Source organism: Helianthus annuus, chromosome 6, assembly GCF_002127325.2.
Source record: "Helianthus annuus cultivar XRQ/B chromosome 6, HanXRQr2.0-SUNRISE, whole genome shotgun sequence".
NCBI classification, from domain to species: domain Eukaryota; kingdom Viridiplantae; phylum Streptophyta; class Magnoliopsida; order Asterales; family Asteraceae; genus Helianthus; species Helianthus annuus.
In genome coordinates this window covers 129787813-129808141 of record NC_035438.2, presented here as the reverse complement: position 1 = coordinate 129808141, position 20329 = coordinate 129787813, and the positions used below count along the sequence as shown (strand labels likewise).

General features: G+C 35.1%; 1 protein-coding gene across 1 annotated transcript; it reads right to left on the bottom strand.

The window, feature by feature from the left end:
* Window positions 1-977: 977 nt before the first annotated feature.
* On the bottom strand, window positions 978-15664 carry LOC110879466. Its single transcript, XM_022127930.2, has 12 exons — window positions 15002-15664; window positions 13238-13495; window positions 11758-12000; window positions 11507-11656; window positions 8167-9301; window positions 7675-7834; window positions 6542-6615; window positions 6340-6421; window positions 4643-4768; window positions 4340-4446; window positions 2462-2616; window positions 978-1450 (listed from the first exon to the last, which is right to left on the bottom strand). The coding sequence occupies exons 1-12, from the start codon at window positions 15446-15448 to the stop codon at window positions 1208-1210; spliced, it is 3180 nt and encodes a 1059-aa protein (XP_021983622.1). The 5' UTR covers window positions 15449-15664; the 3' UTR covers window positions 978-1207.
* Between the last annotated feature and the right edge of the window lie 4665 nt (window positions 15665-20329).

The window sequence follows — 20329 nt, the reverse complement described above, 5'->3', positions numbered from 1 at the left end:
AAAACCCCTGGACTAATTTGTTCAACATTTGCGATGTACCCGCGCCGCAACGCGCGCGGATACTATTACTAGTGTCTTCTAAAGATAAAGGTAGTATTCAAGTACAATTACTGTAAAGTAGTACCATTTTCCATTTAAAAATTTTAATAAACATAGCAAATTCCACTTTAATATTACGAACAGTTTTTTTTGGTCTTTTTTCAAAATGTCGCTCTAAAGGGTTTGGTTTAAAAAGGGTGTTAATATTCACATACACGTCCCCTCTATTTCTCTTTATATATACATAGATATATTTAGAGAGAGATATAGTGAAAAGGTATGAGAATAAGATACAGGGGTGTGTGAATAAGATAAGCCTTAAAACGTCCAATATCAAATAAGATCCGACTATTCACTCAAACTAAAATATCATCATAATCTAACAAAAGCAATGATATGTTATGATGCTACGTAACAGTAGAACTGTAGAACCTCTCTTTACATGTGTGGTTTTTTTCTTTTTACTTGAAAGTAGTCTATTGTCACTTTTTTTCATCTTACCTAATACGTCTATACTAATATGTTACATGTTTTTTTTTCTTCTAATGTTGCTTTTTTCATCTTACCTAATACGAGTCAATTTACATGTTACATGTTTATATAAAAAGTTGCTCAACCCAACTCGTGCTAAAAGTTACTTGTTTTGCTTGAAAGACCCGATACAGAAACCCTGTTCGTTTTAGCAACTGTAAAAACCAAACTAGCAATACCCCTACTCATCCCTCTTTTAACTTTTCTACGCAGATTTTATCGTTGTTACATTGGTTTAATTTCTCCTCATAGGCTATATTCTTTATAAGTTCACCCGCTATATGTTTTTATAGCAGCTGGTCAAGGTGGCGGTAGACAGTGACGGTGGTGCACTTGAGCCTGCCGGCCCATTTGGACCCGTTCTAAGTTCGCAAATTTTATAATAGTGACCCATTTAACAAATAAAATCACCCAAATCACACATAGTACTTCAACTAACTTCAACATAAACACCATATTTAACACCAATAAGTATAACTGTACATTTATTCTGTACAAAACAAAACAAAACCACAACCACCTATCTTTCAAGTCACCAAAACCAACTATAACAGAAAAAACTAAAAAGCGAATCAACGAATAAAGTGAATGCTAGACGACCTGAATCATACTCTACAAACATGTAAAAGTGGTAAAATTAAGAAGCATATCTCAAGTTTAAAGGAGATGCGGGTACAGCTCCAGCATGGAGTGCCTTCACGAGTGCCACGAATTTGAATAAATCGTTTTCACTGTACCACTTCAGTTTCCAAGTCACAGCTGCACCCCTGTTGTTGGGTGACCCGTTTTCTGGTTTAGAGGATGAATTTAACGGGGAGAACTCTGATGCAACAGACTTGAGAGTTAATGTCACACAGAAGCTCTCTTTGGTGTCTATAACCTGAAAATAGAAGAACAATCGATCAGTTCTGATCAGAAGTGGGGATTTCGACCTATTTTACTTATGAATGGGTTAATTTGGGGTGTGTTTGATCTCAATTCTGGTCAATCAAAAGTTTTAGTGAAAGGGGGAATGGGTCATATAGTTTGGATTGCAAATAACCTCCTAAATTGACTATATTCTTATGTTATTAATCCATCAATCTATGCAGTTAATGCGGTCCAAAATCAAATATTGGTCAAGGGCCGATATTTGAGATATAGGTAATTTCAATATCATGCAGAATTTATATAATTATTAAACGTAAATATATATAATATTAATACTCATATCAAAAGTCAAAACTCAAAAGTGCCAATATTTGAAATACAATCTAATCGTAAGCCTAGAAATCTTCCTCCGAGTCCACATCAACCAAGAGATCCAAAATATCGTTCAATATCGCCGATAATATCAGAACCGATATTTGACACCGATATTTTGTAGAGGGCTGATAATTACTTCAAAAATATAAAAAGTGGCATAGCCATCATATGACTTCAAATATATAAAAATGGATAGCCACCGATATTAACTGCATAGCCATCAATTACTTCAAAAATATAAAAAAAAATGGCAGAAAAGAATGTTTGCAGGTCAACCCAAGCCCAACCGACCCGTTTTGACCCGTATGTATTATAAACAACAACCCGTTAAAACCCAAACATATTTTGACCCCGTATGTATTATAAACCACCCGTTAAAACCCAAACATATTTTGACATGATACCCAACCCGCCATCTCACATTTTTAATCAGTACTATGCTGAATGCCTACCATCTCCAACTATAGTAATTTTGTTTCCAACAATCCAACTTGTTTGCTGTTAATTGGTGCCAGCGAAATACAATTTGAATAAAAAATAATCAGACATAAAAGACCAATTATTCTAAGTTTCAACTAATAACCACGGTAAAACAGGCTATACACCATGAAGTAACCAAAGTTGAGAAAATTAAGTGAAGTTGTACCATTTCCAAAGCGTTGACAATAGAACAGCAGGTATCAAGAGAGAAATACGGAGTATAAGTGTCCTGGGAATCAAAACCGAACTGCGAGATATCCTCGATGCACACAAGCATATGCTCTCCAAGAACAAACAACGATCTTGAAAACCAATGATTATCTGATACAAGAAAATTATGTTTGAGGCACTCCCCATGTTAATACAATACAGGATTTAAAACCAACTAAAAGTAAATGAGCATAAAAGTCTGTAACACTAAATTAAATTTTATAAACCATGTTAAGACAATACATGGTATAGAAATTACCAAAAGTAGATGAGCTTATGAGCATAAAACTCTGTAACACTAAATTAAGTTTTATAACAATTAAACAATTATAATTAGAGGTGGCAATTACGACCCATTTACCTGTTACGAACAGGTTCATTACAGTTGAATCAGATTTAAAGCAAGTCAACTCAAATATTTTATCTAGAAGGGGAACAGGTCAAAAGTGTGAAAAGCCGTCCAGAGTACTTAAATGCATGCAACCTCCTAAGTCATTTTAATCGAAAAATTTTAAAAAAAATATAAACACATTAACTAGTTACAAAAAAAGAGTACAGTACACGGATGTAGGACTGTAAACGAACCGAACGTTCAGCGAACAGTTCGTGAACCATTCGGCGGGAAGTTCGTTTATGTTCGTTCGATTAGCTTAACGAACGAACACGAACAAAAAAATTCGTTCGACTGCGTTCGTGAACGTTCGGTAATATGTTTGTTTGATTATATTAAAAAAATAATAAATAATAAACCTTTTATCTAAACATATTGAAAACTTGAAACCCTATTTTTTTCTAAGTTAGCTAAAATTTGGACATTTAAGACATTTTTGGGGATAATTATGTCTAAGTTAGTTAAACTTTATTCATTGTTTGGTGGTGTGGTAAACTTCTTGTGTTTTGATTTATCATTTGATGGTTGTATTTAACTACTTATATCCAATGTTTAAGGATAACAATGTTTTCATTTTTTTATTTTCAAGTTAAATGTTCGTTTGTGTTCATTTTTATTTGCTTGCGTTCATTTGTGTTCGAGACCAGTGTTCACGAACTGTTCATGAACAATTGAATTTCCTTAACGAACGAATGTTCGGTATGCGTTCGTGAACAGTTCGCGAACATGTTTATTTCCTTAACGAACGAACAAACACGAACATGGCCTTGTTCGTTCGGTTCGTTTACAGCCCTACACGGATGGTCCCTGCGGTTTACCAAAATTTTTGGATTTGGTCCCTAGATTTCCATAAGTACACAAAGGATCCCTATGGTTTGCACTTTATTACGCATTTGGTCCCTATCTTTCCAAAAGTACACAAACAGTCCATGTGGTTTGCACTTTGTAATGCATTTAGTCCATAACTGACAAGCTAAAACCTTTACATTTGTTGACAGGGGACTAAATGTGTTACAAAGTGCAAACCACAGGGACCGTCTGTGTACTTTTGGAAAGATAGGAACCAAATGCAAAATTTTGGTAAACCACAGGGATCATCCGTGTACTTTACTCAAAAAAAAAAAAAAAAAAAAAAAAAAAAAAAAAAAAAAAAAAAAACTAGAGGTGGACAGAAGAAGTGTTTTGAGGGTCAACACAACCCGTTCCAAACTATAATAATTTTTATCTATTATAACCCACACACATTTTGACCTATTATCCAACCCACCCATCTTGCCAGCGTTAATATTTTTTTTTTATAAAAGTTACCATGTAAAAGACTAAGACAAAATTTCCTTTAATGTCTATCAACGACCACATGGATGGTAGTCAGTAGTCCACATATACAAGAAGGTATGAATCTAGAATAATATGAGTGGCAGGCATCGACTAAACTATAAATACCTTGAGAATTACTGCTCCAAAATAGCACCATCGAATACTGAAGGATGTTTGTTTTTGATCCCCCACATACATCTCTCTCAAACAAAGCAACCTGGATCTTATCCAAACTGACATACGAATACAAAGCCATCATTAGGAGGTGTTTTCATTGATTTTAAAAAAAAAATATTTTTAACAATTAACAGCCCGCTTTATTACGACTGATTAAGGTTATTCATTATCACATAATATAAACATGCACATTCAAACACCTCGTAAGGTAAAAAAAAAAAAAGGTTTGAGTTCCTTAAAGTTAGTAATCACCTTATAAGAGGAAATCCTTTCTTCTTTGCATTTAAATGAAAGAATTCCAGTATAGATATAAGCATCCTTGATTTCTCTATACTCTTTGTTATGAACGTATACCTTGCCCCTCGTTTAGCGTACAACCTGTGACATTATTAATGGTAAGATCTTATATACACATGAGACAAAAAAGAAAGAGAAGTTGATAAAACATACAGGTCACAAAATAAATTAATGTTCCATCCAGTAAGCAATATATGCTGTCCTTTTTATATGTAACTTACCAAAATGCAGATTAATATGTTGTTACTGAACTCATTTCTCAAAAAAAATTGAGATATAACATATAGAACTATTTTAAAACATTGCACGCAAGCATGCACCACACACACATACATACATACATAATAACATAAATACATACACACACATACATACATACATACATAAATAAGTACACACACACACATATATATTGGGTAGGGTTCATGTGATTAATAAAAAAATCAAAAAAACAAATTATTAATAAAGAGTTGCGATTTTAATGGAAAAAAAATAAAAAATGTGTGTTTTTAAGCTTTTAAGGTAGTTTTGGTGGTGTTCACAAATGATTCTCGCGATAAATGGTGGTTCCTAAATGATCCTCATTCCTCACCCTATATATAGGGTTAGTTACATGTGAGAAGCACTAAGGTAATTAAGAAACGCGAGAAACATTCTGGACCACACATTTTTCCTAAGCAAATATGCAATTTTTTTTTTTTTGGAAAAATCGGAGCTTATTATGTTAGGTTTTTTATTATTTTTTTGGATATATACACATGTGTTTATTGTTAATCGTTAACTATATATAAGTATTGTACATATACGTTTGATAATGTACATATATGTGCAAATGTGTATAATGTAAAAGTTCAATACCACAGGGACCAAACTGAAACTAACAGAAAGTTCAGTGGGCGTTGGTGATCTCACAGGCATATGAAGGAGATCGATTAGGATTAGTTCTAATTAGTAATTAGTTTATTAATTAAATAGGTTTTTGAGTATAATACGTATTAGTATTTATTGTTGGTCAAGTTTTAGGTATTATAAATAGATAGATTTTGTTTCCTTGTAATCGTATTCAGTATCTTATTATTGAAATTAATAAAAGTGTCGATCAATTGTTTTGATCAAAGCATCGTGTTCTACCTGTTCTGATTGCTCCCAGTTTTAACATATATATGTATATAAAGGAAGATTATTGTTCTAAATATGTTTTTTCTAGTGTACATATGTGTAAAATACGTGTTTAAAGTTGAAAAATAAGTATCGTATATACACATGTGTATAGTTTAAAAAATTGACAACACATGTGTATAATTCAAAATTGACAATATACACAGATGTATATATCCCCAAAAAAATGGCTATGTGTGGTCCAGAATGCTTCTCGTGTTTCTCAATTACCATGTGTTATATATATGTATATATATATGTATGTATCCTAATGGGAACATCTCAAACACCTCAAAGGTTCGCCCAAAGTGTATCTTTGATGCATAAATTTGACATACTAATTAATAAAAAAATATATAAAATTTTAATAAATAATGTTTCTTAGTCAACCCATCAAGACCCGTACAAAATATTACTCATTTTGACATGTTACCTGGTCCACCCATATTGACACCTCTAGTTGACACAAGTATTAAAGTGCAGACTCAACTCACCTCACTGCCTGAAGTCCTAAACCTACTAACACCTCCTTTACATCTTCAGTACCGAAGCAACCTACTAGACTCGGGCTAGATCCTACAAAATGGCAATCAAAATTATCTGAATAGAAAGAAGATACACTTGCATAAGTAGTATTATTAACAAGATTTTAACCAATTCTGATTTGCATAATGGTCATACCGCAACGAACCTAACCTGACCCATCATTTCGTCCATTGAGAAGTACAACATACAGCTTCTGTTCACAGCAAAGCAATAGCGCCATTCCGCTGTCAATTAACAAATCAGAATAAAAATATCAAGGGGCCTAAAATTAAAAGTGCAGCTGTTTACTTCGTGATACATTTGATATGGACATGCATTTAGCCACCAAATATCATCACATGAGTTAAGATTGATAAAGACGATAAAAACATAAAACTTGACAATGAGACATGTAAGATGTGGTCTCACATTTAGGCGCCATATAACAATACAGACATTTAAAATTGACATAGACAACAAAAAATAGCAATGGTATCTTGCATGTGGAGCACCCATGTAATCAAATTTTCATTAACACCACCCATAGACTGAAAATCTGAAAACTACTTTATAGGCTACCCAAGTGTGTATCTGGTTTGGTCAATACCAAATTTAGACGAAAAACTTGCCCGAAGTGCTTCTAAAATTTGAGAGAGATATACCACGATATCGGTCTATTAGAAAGCAACAACTCGATGTAAAAAAATCTTGTCATTTTAAAATAAAGTACACAGATGGTCCCGGTGGTCGACCAAAATTTTAGATTTTGTCCCTAGCTTTCCAAAATTAATCGGATAGTCCCTATGGTTTGCACTTTGTAACACATTTAGTCCCCAACTTTTGCCAAAGATAATGGATGGTCCTTGTGGTTTGCACTTTGTAACACATTTAGTCCCCAACTTTTGCCAAAGATAATGGGGACTAAATGTGTTACAAAGTGCAAAACACAAGGACCATCCATGTATCTTTGGCAAAAGTTGGGGACCAAATCCAAAATTTTGATCAACCACAGGGACCATCCATGTACTTTACTCTTTAAAATACTTTGGCTTGCTTTTGGCCAGATTGGGTATAAACGAAAATGGATATATGCTTAGGTGGCCTCCACATACATTAAGAATTCAAATAGACTCCAAAACCGTGATTTGTTTTGTCATTTCCTTTTATCCTTATCCTTTTGACAATTCCCATAAATCATCTTGGTGTTGAATTTGGAGCAAGAAATTAGCTGTACTTTTACGCTTGGAAGTTGCAAGACCGATAAAACAACTATAAAAGAAAACAAATGTTAATGAAAACAGTACCTTTTACCGCACCCAGATGGATCCTCAAGCAAACAACTGCAAGGCACATATTGCCTACATATTTCCTCAACCCCAAAATCTGCAAGATCTACATTGAAGTTCTTTAAGATAAACTCTTCTATCCCTGCGGCCGACAAGTTTTCTTCCGAAAGATTCCCTCCTGCATCAACAGTGAATCCCGTCAATTAGAGGTGGAAAACTGGGCACATTGAGCGGATCTTGTAGTGGGTCAAAACCGGTAAATTTTTGGTATGGATAGAAATGTTGCTGGAGAGTCAAATACAACTACTAAAATATTATTATTTCAACAATAACACAATACTTTTGTAGTTTTATGCATTAAAAATACTCTTGGCGAATTTCAACCCATTTGACTCCTTTGCTTTTAAGTTTTTCTTAGTTTACTCCGTAGACCCGTTAGACATAAAAACATAACCGGAATCAAACCATACATAAGTAATTAAGTAAATAGGATGAAATTGGCAACTATACCGTAAACCAACATCTGATAGTCACTCATGCTAGCCTCTTGCCAACAGGACTTGTGTACATCATGTGCACTGCAGTTCAATTTATGTGAATCAATAGTGTCTGTTTGTGCCATCTTCTCCGTTAGCGATAAAACCCTCAGTTTTGTTTTTCGTCTGTACATTTTCTTCTCCAACCAATCTGCTTCTTGCTTCACGAGACCGACTATTTCACCATCATGCAGACTTCCTTCATAAATGTTGTTGCCTATACGTTCAGAATCCCCATGTTTTACAGAACACGAGTCACTTTCTATCGCTTTGTATAAATCTTCAGAAGATAAAAACGTTAAGCTATCCATACTTCTTGAATTATCAGCAGTTGTTGATTCGTTATGAATATGTGATCCGTTTTCCCCATAATCATCTACACTATCACTGGTATCGCTATCTGAGGAAGCTATTGAATATGACTCAGCAGATAACTGCAGAAATTCTTCCTCCAAATTTTGGCGGCGATGAAGAATGTCCTCTTGATAATGCGGTGGCGATCCTGCATAAACTGACGGAGATTGAGCTTCAATACTATCATCCATAGTGTCCACTATTGTCATTTCAGGTCCTTCAACTTTAATACCATTGTTAGAACACGTCCCCTCATCTTCTGGAGATTGAATAATTCTAGTAGGATCAATCCTTTTATTATTTGAAATAGACCCATCTACAGCTTCATGTGATACAGTACTGACAGACAGATCATCATATGGGTGATAAGATTCTTGAAGTTCCATATGATGATCATTATCAAAAACATCAGCAGAAGAAGAAATATATCTTGATTTTTTACCAAAATGCTTTAACCTTCTCTGTTTTCTAGAATCTTTTTCTTTGTTAGGAACTAACGCTTGTATATCACCCTTCACATGATCATCGGAAACATGAGTCATCCATCTTTGAAACTCCTCCAGCCATAAAGCGGAATGCTCTTTTTTCATGAACTCAATTTTTTCCATAAAATCAACAATTTCAGCTTCTTTATTTGTATCAGAAATCTCCTGTTTGGCCCGATCCTCATCATCACAAGTAATAGAGTCATTATCAGAAGATGCAATAGTGCTTGCTGTTTCACTTTCAATACTGGCAACACGAGATAGCTTTTTCTGAAAATAGGTCAGAAAGTAATCACGGTCAAGAAAATTCCAAAAGCATGTATGTTTTTCTCTTGTGAACAAACTTTAGGGGGTGTATAAAGTCCTAGTAATCAGTTTATAATGTTTGGATAAACTGATTCTCCTTTGACTGTTCGATGGTTTAAGAATCCGTTCTGGAGAATCAGTTTCATACCAGATACAGTAAACTAATTCTCAAAAGAGATGCTAAATTTACCTATTTACCCCTTCTTTTAACCTAATTTGACACACATTTATTACTCATACTCCACCTCACTTTTTTTACAAAAAGATAAAAATAAGAGTTAAATGCTCGGATAGTCCATGTGGTTTGCCCTTTTTTCACCGTTAGTCCCTAACTTTTTAAAATTAGGGCTATAGTCCCCAACTTTTGCAATTTCGTTCCCGGATAGTCCCTAGGCCTAACATCAGTTAAGACTTAAGAGGATGTGAAATGACAAAAATGTCCTTACTATAAAACAAAATCACTTAACCTATTAAATAGATTTATTTATTTGTGGGACCCACTCCTTTATAAAAACAAATAACAACCCCACCCACCCCCCCCCATCCCCACCCCCCCACCTTCCTCTTTCTTTCTTCTCTCTATCTTCTCATTCCACCTGCAACATGTCCGGCGATTTCTCCTCCTCCGACCACCGTCACCACCACCACACAGAAAACCTCTTCAACTTACCCCACATCCGCTACGATGAGGATACCACGGGATTAACGCGTCGTTTCTCTCGATCAGTTTCTTTACAAGAACCCCTTTTCAATTTCAAAATCTCTCCGGAGACAACTTTTGGCTGGTCGGGTCATTCTCCGGCGCCGTCGGATGAAGATGCATGGAATCTGATCTATGCTGCAGCAGGACAAGTGGCAAGAATGAAGATGAGGATGAACGTTAGCGACGGTGAGACGGGGTTCGTCGCTAAACACAACGACAGAGGTGTGATCGGAGATTCATGGCGGAGGAGTGACGGAGAAGAGTTGTTCTGGCAGCAGCATTTTCGTCAGAATATATGTGTCGCTAAACAAAACAAAATACACTTGTCTTCAACTGGATCTTCATCATGTTGCTGGTGGTCTCAATGGTGATCTTCAACTAGATCTTCATCATGTTGCAGGTGGAATGAGAAGACAGAGAGAAGAAAGAGGGAGGAAGGTGGGGGTGGGGTTGTTATTTTGTTTTTATAAAGGAGTGGGTCCCACAAATAAATAAATCTATTTAATAGGTTAAGTTATTTTGTTTTATAGTAAGGGTATTTTTGTCATTTCACGTCCTCTTAACTGAGAAAACTAACTGATGTTAGGCCTAGGGACTATCCAGAACGAAATTGCAAAAGTTGGGGACTATAGCTGTAATTTTAGAAAGTTAGGGACTAACGGTGAAAAAAGAGCAAATCACAGGGACTATCCGGGCATTTAACTCTAAAAATAAAATAAAAACCTTTTTGGTCATTTTATCTATTAGTTTACTTAACAATTGATTATCTGATTATTACAATTTCAAACATCCAAATCTAAACACCATCTCCTACAGCTAGGGCTGCAAATGAACCGGACACTCAGCAAACTGTTAGTGAACCGTTCGGCAGGAAGTTCGTTTGTGTTTGTTGAATTGTTGGTTTAATAAATAAACGAACATGAACAAAGGCCGCGTTCGATTAATGTTCGTGAACATTCGGTAACGTGTTTGTTTATGTCCGTTTGTGTTCGATAGTTCATTAGTGTATTTCGTTTTTATACCTTCCTTAATTACTTCAATTTCCGACAAATTAAATATCTAATAAGTATCAGTTTATTATAAATTTTGTCCATGAACGCTTGTTTGTGTTTCTTTTGTTTCCAATTGTTTTCTGGAACGTTCGTTTGTATTATTTGCCTAAAATTAACAAACGAACACAAACACGTTCATTTTCTTAACGAAGAACATGAACATAAAATCTCGTTCAATAAATGTTCATGAACAGTTCGTGAACACATATATTCCTTAACAAACGAACACAAACAAGGTTTCGTTTGTGTTCGTTCGGTTCGTTTGCAGCCCTATCTACAGCAGTACAGCCAATTTTCTTAATGTTGATTGTCAAATTCTGATTATATAACATCAGTCACTTTCAAAAAGCAAATAGCACCCATCCAATAAAGTTTACAGTTACACTATAAAAAACTGCATTACTAATTACTAACCATTTTTGGGTTAACACTCCCCTCTGCTTCAGCATCATCTTTGACTGGAGAATAAAATCCAAAGCCAGCTGGTTGCTTGTGCCTACTGGCAATAATAATCTGTCGCTTCCAGACCTCTCTAGTTGAGATCTTCTTGTCATCCAATATCAGCTGTACTTTACAGAAACGAAAACACTGAATGCCTCATTGATGAAAAAGTAGCGGATGGTATAAACAAAATTATATCAATTTATTATTTTCGTAATTCTTACCTTATCGGGATTAGAAAAGAAGCTATACAAATGTGCTCTGTACCAGTTGGCAGAACATATTGGATTTCCTTCTAACCATAAATTCTGAAGTAATGGAAGACCAGCGAGGAGTTCCAACTCCGAAAAGTTAGAAATGATATTGTAGGAAAGATCAAGCCCTTCAAGTGCTTTTAGATTCTCCACCCCACGAATGGTAGTAAGAGCATTGTTCCTCAACACGAGTTTCACAAGTTGACATGAGACCTGCATACAAGAATATTGTTCTGTAAAACTAGTTTCAGATATTAAAAGATACATTCTATGCAGTTATAGCGGTCCGAAATCAAATAGCGGTCAAGGTTAAGTGACCTCAAGTATTCAAGTATGAGGAAAATCATAAGCATAGCCATGCGTGCCAAAGATAACTTCTACTTAATGGTGCGCGCAAGACATGGTTAAGTGACCTCAAGTATTCAAGTATGAGGAAAATAAGTAATCAACCATGAACCAACTTGACTGGTTTTACAAACATCATACTTCCATCAGTAAGTTAAAACATATTGGCTTTGTATAACCCTGAAAATCGCCTCATTTGATTATGAATATACAATTATTGTCTATTTCACTAAATAACGCAGGCAACATGACATTAACTTTTAGGGTTGATTGGTAAAATAGTCAACAGCTGTATCTCCATAAGCAATGGTAGTATTTCCTTGAGGCTCGAACCTTATAGATAGCAATATTATTTCCATAATACTGTAACGCAGTATCAATTCATATGACAATATTTGCTAATTGCTATTAAGTAGATATATGTGAACATTATACAAACACCTTCTTCACGAACCTTCAATAGTTGTGTTCTCCTTATAATCCAGTTCAGTTGATCTAGTATGGTTTCAATGGTTAGGGGCCACCTATCAAAAGCTTTTATATTTAAATCAGGTTTTCTAATAAAACTACTTATAACCACATGTAAATGTTATCTTTTGGGGACAAAAGACAAATTGCACAATTTACCAAAAGAAAAGAGCCTACATAAAATGAAATTTCAGTCACCACTATTTAGCACATTTTCATAGCTGTCAAGAGCAACACACTGAACTTGATGAATATCTTTCTCTTAAGGAACTTAAATTATCCATTTGAACTTGATGAATACATGTAGCATCTCTTGAGACATTTCAAAGTCCAATTGAACATACCAAACGTTCATGGGAGTGTTGGTAGACAAGAAAAAGTTGTTAAAGCATAGATATTTTAACAGAGTACCCGTAAATCATGATCTTTGTATACCCATGAATATGTTTATCCATTTGATTACCAGAAAAAGTATACAATACAAAAGTTATGCATTTAGATTGTTAGATAACCAAGTATCCCAACTCGTTGCTTCAGCACGTATTTGACATTTGATTCATAACAATATACATCTATTTCACAAATACACAACAACTCAGCAATAGCAGAACTCTAAAAAAACACCAATTAACAGTACCTTACTAAATGACGCAATTGTTCTCAATTGATTAAAACCAAGGTCCAGGTGCTTCAACTTGCTACATTTCCACAGATTATCCACTTTAGCAAACTTGTTCCTACTTAAATCAAGGGTTTCAACTACAGGCAGGAGTCGCAATGAATCATCCATCAAAACCAATCCATTATAAGCACAAGAAACAAACGATAACCGCTTCCACTGAGGAGAGTCTTCTATCTCAGCAATTCTACTAGCGAAAACATGCCGAAGCGCATCCTGTTTCACCTCAACAAGAACAGAACAGCATGTCAGAGTACTATTTTACAATTATCTAAAAGTAGACCTAATCCTATCATAATCGGAAACTCAGAATATAACAGTCTGATACTGTAATAACTAAACAGTTCAAGAAATGCAAAATCATACAGTTGAATTTTGACAGATAATCTTCAAAGTGTGCCTAGAATTAGAAACTTTGAATCTAACAATCTGCTACAATAATATCTGAACAATTGAATTCATAATGAAATGAAAACTCAATCATACATTCATACAGTTATTATGACATATAATCTTCTCCAGAGTGTGCCTAGAATTAATTAGAATCTAACAGTCTAATACCATAATAGCTGAACAATTGAGTTCATTAAGATATGCAAAATCAATCATACAGTTGAACTGTGACAAATACTCTTCTCCAAAGTGTGCATAGAATAGAACCTAACAGTCTGATACTATAATAACTAAACAATTGAGTTCATCGAAAAATGAAAAAATCAATCATACAGTGAATTGTGACAAATAATCTTTCTACAGAGTGGCAGAGTGTGTCTACAATCTAACAGTCTAATGCTGTAATAACTGTACAATTGAGTTCATTAAGATATGCAAAATCAATCATACAGTTGAACTGTGACAAATACTCTTCTCCAAAGTGTGCATAGAATAGAACCTAACAGTCTGATACTATAATAACTAAACAATTGAGTTCATCGAAAAATGAAAAAATCAATCATACAGTGAATTGTGACAAATAATCTTTCTACAGAGTGGCAGTGTGTCTACAATCTAACAGTCTAATGCTGTAATAACTGTACAATTGAGTTCATCAAGATATGCAAAATCAATCATACAGTTGAATTATGACAAATAACCTTATACAGAGTGTCTAGAATACAATCTAACAGCCTGATACAATAATAACTGAACAGTTGAGTTCATAAAAAAATAATGCAAATCAATCATATAGTAGAACTATGACAGATAATCATCTCCACAGTGTGCCTATAACTTGAACCTAGCAATCTAATACTAATACTATAATAACTGAAAACTTAAGTCCATCACAAAATGCAAAATCAATCATCATACTGTGACAAATAATCTTCTCCAGAGTGTGCCTAGAACTAGAATTGAACAATTGAGTTCATGAAGAAATGCAAAATCAATCATACAGTACATAGTGACAAATAATCTGGCTCATGTGCCTAGAATTATACTAACAGTCTAATACAATAATAGCTAAACAACTGAGTTCATAAAAAAAATGCAAAATCAATCATACAGTTGAATTATGACAGATAATCTTCTCCAGAGTGAGCCTAGAATTAAAATTGAACAATTGAGTTCATCACAAACTGCACAATCAATCATACAGTAAATTGTGATAGATATAATCTTCTCCAGTGTGTGCCTAAAATTAAAATCTAACCGTCTAAAGGAGTTATACAGTAATAACTATAACAATTAAGTTCATAAAAAGAACGCAAAAATCAATCATACAGTTGAATTATGACAGATAATCTTCTCCAAAGTATGCCTAAGTTCAAGCAATCCTCTAGCAGCAGAAGTAGACAGATCACATCCACGAAGTTCCAAAACCTTCAACCTTCCAAACGGCAACAAACACAGCGGCGTAGGATCTCTGCACGACTGCAACGGAACAACCGATACAACTTTAAGCGATGTAAGTATCCGCAAAATCCGCCGTAACTGCTCCAGCGCACGGTGATCACCTAGGTCAGAAACATAAGCGCGGAGATAATCCACCGGAGCTCCGGCGAGCAGCCGTTCAAGCTCCGCCAACGATTCGAGCCGTGACTGAACGTAGTGAAGGCCTACCGGATTCAACTTCAAAACTAGGGTTCCTTCGATCAACGGAGCCGCCTGTTTCTCGACGAAGTGAACGAGTGATTCGAGGTAGCGATCGCCGGTGACGGTGGCGGACATGTTGACTTGGAGTTAGTTAGAGGATTGAGGAGAGAGAAACCGCCATTGTTGTTGTTGTAGAGAGAGAAAGTGAGGGAGAAGAAAGGTGGACATGTGGGAGGTGATATCGGAACACGTTACAGTGTGTGTGTGTGTGTTGCTGGCACTTGACATTTGCTAATTCACCATTAGGATGAAGAAACCTTCAAGTTTGGGTTCACACTTCACATCCAGATTTGGTTTATTTGATCATTGCCATCTTTTTTGTTTTCTTGTCAATTAATTTATTATTATGATTTTAAATTACTCTATTATTTGTGTAATCAAAATGTGGGACATAGCTAGGATGACATGAACAAATGTATGAGTAAATGTCAATTTACGTCCATGTGGTTTACAACAAAATACAGGACCAGTCCTTATTTGAAAAAAACGCAACAATTCAGTCCCTAAGTTGTCGATTGTGTTCAATCAGGTCCCTGCTCCAATATTTCGTCAGTCTGTCGTTACCATTTGTGTTAAAAGACTAGAATGCCCCTCAAGGACCGAAATTGCAACTCGTGTTATGATGTTATCTTCTCTATAAAGTCTGCAACTAATTTCACTATTATCAAACAAGCGAATGTAACCTGAAAATGGCATCAGATTCATGGTGGACAAGCAATGTTATTGTTCGCTCAAATGTAGTATGCTCATATGGTGCTGCAACTTGCATTAGAACATCCTGGACTGAAGCTAATCCTGGGAGACGTTTTCTTTGTTGTGTAAGGGTTTATTATTTGTTGATCATCGATTTCAGTGACTTTTATGTATGATAAGTAGTGTGTTATGTTATGTTTTCTTATCACATTCCAGACCGATGGTTGTGGTTTGCTTCGGTGGATTGAACCTCCAGTTTCATGCCCCAGATGTGAGAGGATTCTTCCATCCCTATTGAGGTCAAATAAGGAGAATTCAGGTTTGATGAGGTTGAATGAAAAGGAAGCTGCAGAGAAGGGTGTTGAAGCTCGAAGACTCAAGTTTGTGTAGGTGTTTCTTAGTTGTTGTTTCCGATCTATGTAGTCATGTGGTGAAATGTCTGCAATTTACTGTTTGTCTGACTTGCTAAAGTCATTTTGTATGTTTTCTAACGGCTAGTTTAAGTAATGAAATTGTAACTTTTCAAATTGTGTTCTATAAATACAAATGTGTTTGATATTTTGGTAGTGGAATGCCATTCTATGTGGAAATGGATCACCGAGGTAAGAAACGTTTACCTCCTTTCTCCTACCACCAAAACAGGGTAATAGATAACAAAGACAACGAAGCTTGTCTGGAAACAGAGCATGACTCACAGCTACCTGATTTTGGTGTAAGAAAGAGATTGGAACCTGTCGGTGAAGGAAGTTCCTCTTCCAGTGTTGTTGTTAGTCAGGAAGTGGTCAAACAGATAGATGTTGATGGGAAACACAAAGAAGTTGAAGTAAATCCGGTTGCTAAGAAAGGTGATGATGCTGCTATGGAATAACTTGATTTCAACCCTACCCCAGAGGAGGATTACGACTCGGATGTTTTAAAGGATGCATGGGCCTATGAATCAGAAAAAGAAGATTGGTCTTGTGTTTGGCACAACCCATATTCAGGAGAAGAGTCGGATTCAAACCTATCATCGAGAGGAGACTGTCATTGGAAATAGGCTCGTTCACTATGTTTCAATATGTTGTTGAATTAGTTTGTGTTAATCAACAAAACTATATAAATCGTAAAGACACGAATGAGTTAATCAACAAAACATGAAGAGATGATAGAATAAAGTTCACTTTCAATATAAAAAACTAGTTATTAAAGTCATTAATACATACCTAATTAAAAAGTTAACAAAAGCTTGGAAATCAAATTAACACATAAAATATTTGTCTTCACCAAGTGATATAAGAGATTAGCCAAGCATGACCTTTGTTTGACAAAAACTCTTACAATCAATCTTGGTTCCCGAGACTACTACACACACTCTAAAGATGGATGATGGAGGAATGTGGTGGATGATGGTGGTATTGTGGTGGTGGAGTGGTGGCGGGTGTGAGAGAAGTGGTTTGCCAAGAGATGGTCTGCAATTGAACCAAGCACCCCTATTTATAGCTGGAAACAGGCCTTTCACACGGCCCTGTGCCCGAAGGACACGACCTCGTGTCTTCTTTTCTTTGTCTTTATTTAGTGAGATGTGACAGTCCGTATGTCACACCCTGGCTTTGCGGAAGCGTGGGTTAATTTGGTGTGACTTCTTAATACCATAGCTTAATCACAACAAAGCTATATGAAAGTAAAACCATGCAGATCATCCATTGATTTAAGTTTTAGAATAGAAGTACCACAACATTGTCTTAGAGCGTTGACACATGCAACGGGAATTACAACCTAAAAATATAAAAACATTGTTCAGAAGACATAACCATAAACATAAAACAGACGCAGTTTAAGAACTGTGACTCGTCCAGGTAAAAGCCACAACTCCTAAACTTGGATGATCCCATAACTTTAACGCAGCGTGAAAACTTAGCATACCGTGCCAGATCCTTGGTTCCCTGAAATACATGTAAGTTGGAAAAATCAACAAAAATGTTGAGCGAGTTCATGTGTAGTGAGTATGTAAAACCTTTGTAAGTATAAAATCCCTGGTATGTAGCAAATAAGGAAATAAAGAGATCATCAATGGTTTGCAAGGCCATTGATATGTGTGAAGTGCAGTAGGAAGACTCAAACCTAGCAGATTTTTGCGTCGGGCACCAAGTCACCACGAGGTCCGTACTGTTGGGCCTGGGGCTGGGCTCGCTACACCCAGATAGATCTACCGCTATTGTCCCTCGGTCCTACACTGAGGATTAATGGCCTTCAGTTCCCGCCTACTCACTCACATGATCTAAGTAGTAACCCTCCGTACGCTAATCATACCATGTGTAAAAGTACTCATAATCATAGTAACATGTATTTCACCCTCGCAGTTTAAAAACTGAAAACAGTTAAGAGAAAAGGGGGACATGAACTCACAGTAGTGCGTCTCGAAATAGTATCTCCCAGTCAACCTGCTGCGTAACGACCTACACGTACTAACTTCTATTAGACGGACGGCCGTGCCTTAGCTTAAGGTTTAAGTTTTTGGGAAATAGTTAAACAACTATTTCGTGTGTACACTTCTTAATTATTTAGAAATTTTATTCCTTCCCAAGGATGGGGGTTTTAATACACGTGCATTTATATAATTCCCAGACTTTATTATTAAGTCCCACTTAATAAAATATATTTTATTTCATTTGTCTAAAATACTCTACTTCCAAAATATAAATATTTTTCCCAAAAATATTATATTTTATTCCATATAATTTCCAAAATAATACTTTTATCAAAATACGCATTTAAGAGTATTTTATGAAAATATATAAGTTACATTTAAAGTTCGGGTGGTAATAATAATAATACCGGTGTAACTCAAATATTTATTGTGAAGGCGTTGGTATTATTTTGGAATCGTTAATATTCAGTATGTTCCAGTAATATTATTTTTACTCTAAAACTAATATTTATATAGTTCACAAAATAATCATAAAATTACACAAGTGTTACTATGAAAAATATATATTCTAAATATATATTTAACAAGCTTTATTTACGAAAATTCCACCTCCGACACTTGGTTATTTTGTAATAAAAATCGTGGCGAAATTTATTTGGAAAAACAAGTTAAAAATATATTCATAACACTTGTTGTAAAAATATTTCCAAGTGTTATATTTCTGGAAAAATTTCGCCAGAGTTTCCTCTGTAACTGGAGGTGGCCACGCTTATTAGCGTATCATTTTCTTTTCAAAATTCAATCAACAATTTTCCCAACATCAACAAACAATCTTCAAACATCAAACTAGTAAAAAATATACATAAATCGCAAACACATGAACTTGTAAGTTGTGTCAAAGTATGTAGTATCCTCCCATTATTTTTAGTAGACCTTTCTATCCTTAAAAATAAGATCGGTTTCTTGTATATCTTATTTTTAAAGAAAATGCATCTTTACAACTTCTTGGTCAAAGGTTACAAAAATATTTCTTTGTTAAATCTCTTGTTACGTAAGTGTTTACACACTTGCTTTTTCACTAAAAAGCTTGTAGTTTATGTAAGATCTGGGTTTAAAACATGATTTGCACCTTACATTTGGTTCTTCGAAAATACCACTTGTAGATCTTTAGATCTACTAGTTTAGAACTCCATTTTACAAGAAAAATCACTTTTACACAAGTTCATGTTCATAAGTAGTAGTGTTCATCATCTAATCATTTTCACACTTTAACATAACACTAGTTCATGTTTCATGAACATGACCTAGCCGGGTCAGATGACGATCCGAACTACTACTAGCATCAAACAACATGAAATAATCATAACAAAACAAGATTTATGAGTTTTACACTAATATTTACTCTTTAACCACCATGTTCATCATTTTCACAAGACTTTAAGTTTTGATCTCTAGTGTTCATGATTTTTATCCGATAAATCTCTTATTAACCACTTTAGACAAGATCAAAAGGGTGATTAGAAGCACTTACAACTAGCTCAAGGCTAGGGAAGAAATCAAGCGAAAACAAGGTGGTTAATAGCGTTGTAGAGAGGTCCTTGTGATTACGTAAGCACCGAGCTTGTTTGTAGGACACCTTACACCTTTGAGTGTATGAAAAATGGTTGTAAGAAAACTTGAAGGTGATGTTGATGGTGCTTGGGTCTTCGGCCGAACTCAAAGAGAGGGAGAGGAGAGAGTGAAATTTTGAAGTGTTGGTGTTTAAGTGAATGTGTAATCTTATGGTCTTATTTATAGACCATTTAACATAATTAACCATTGGATCAAGTGCCTACTAGATATGAGACAAACAAGAT

Excerpts from the sequence above, each read along its gene's own strand:
- LOC110879466 (XM_022127930.2), bottom strand. The coding sequence starts at position 15,448 with ATGTCCGCCACCGTCACCGGCGATCGCTACCTCGAATCACTCGTTCAC. Across the intron at positions 6,616-7,674 it reads CCATCTGGGTGCGGTAAAAG|CGGAATGGCGCTATTGCTTT; the intron begins GTACTGTTTTCA and ends GTTAATTGACAG. Across the intron at positions 1,451-2,461 it reads TTGTCAACGCTTTGGAAATG|GTTATAGACACCAAAGAGAG; the intron begins GTACAACTTCAC and ends TTCTATTTTCAG.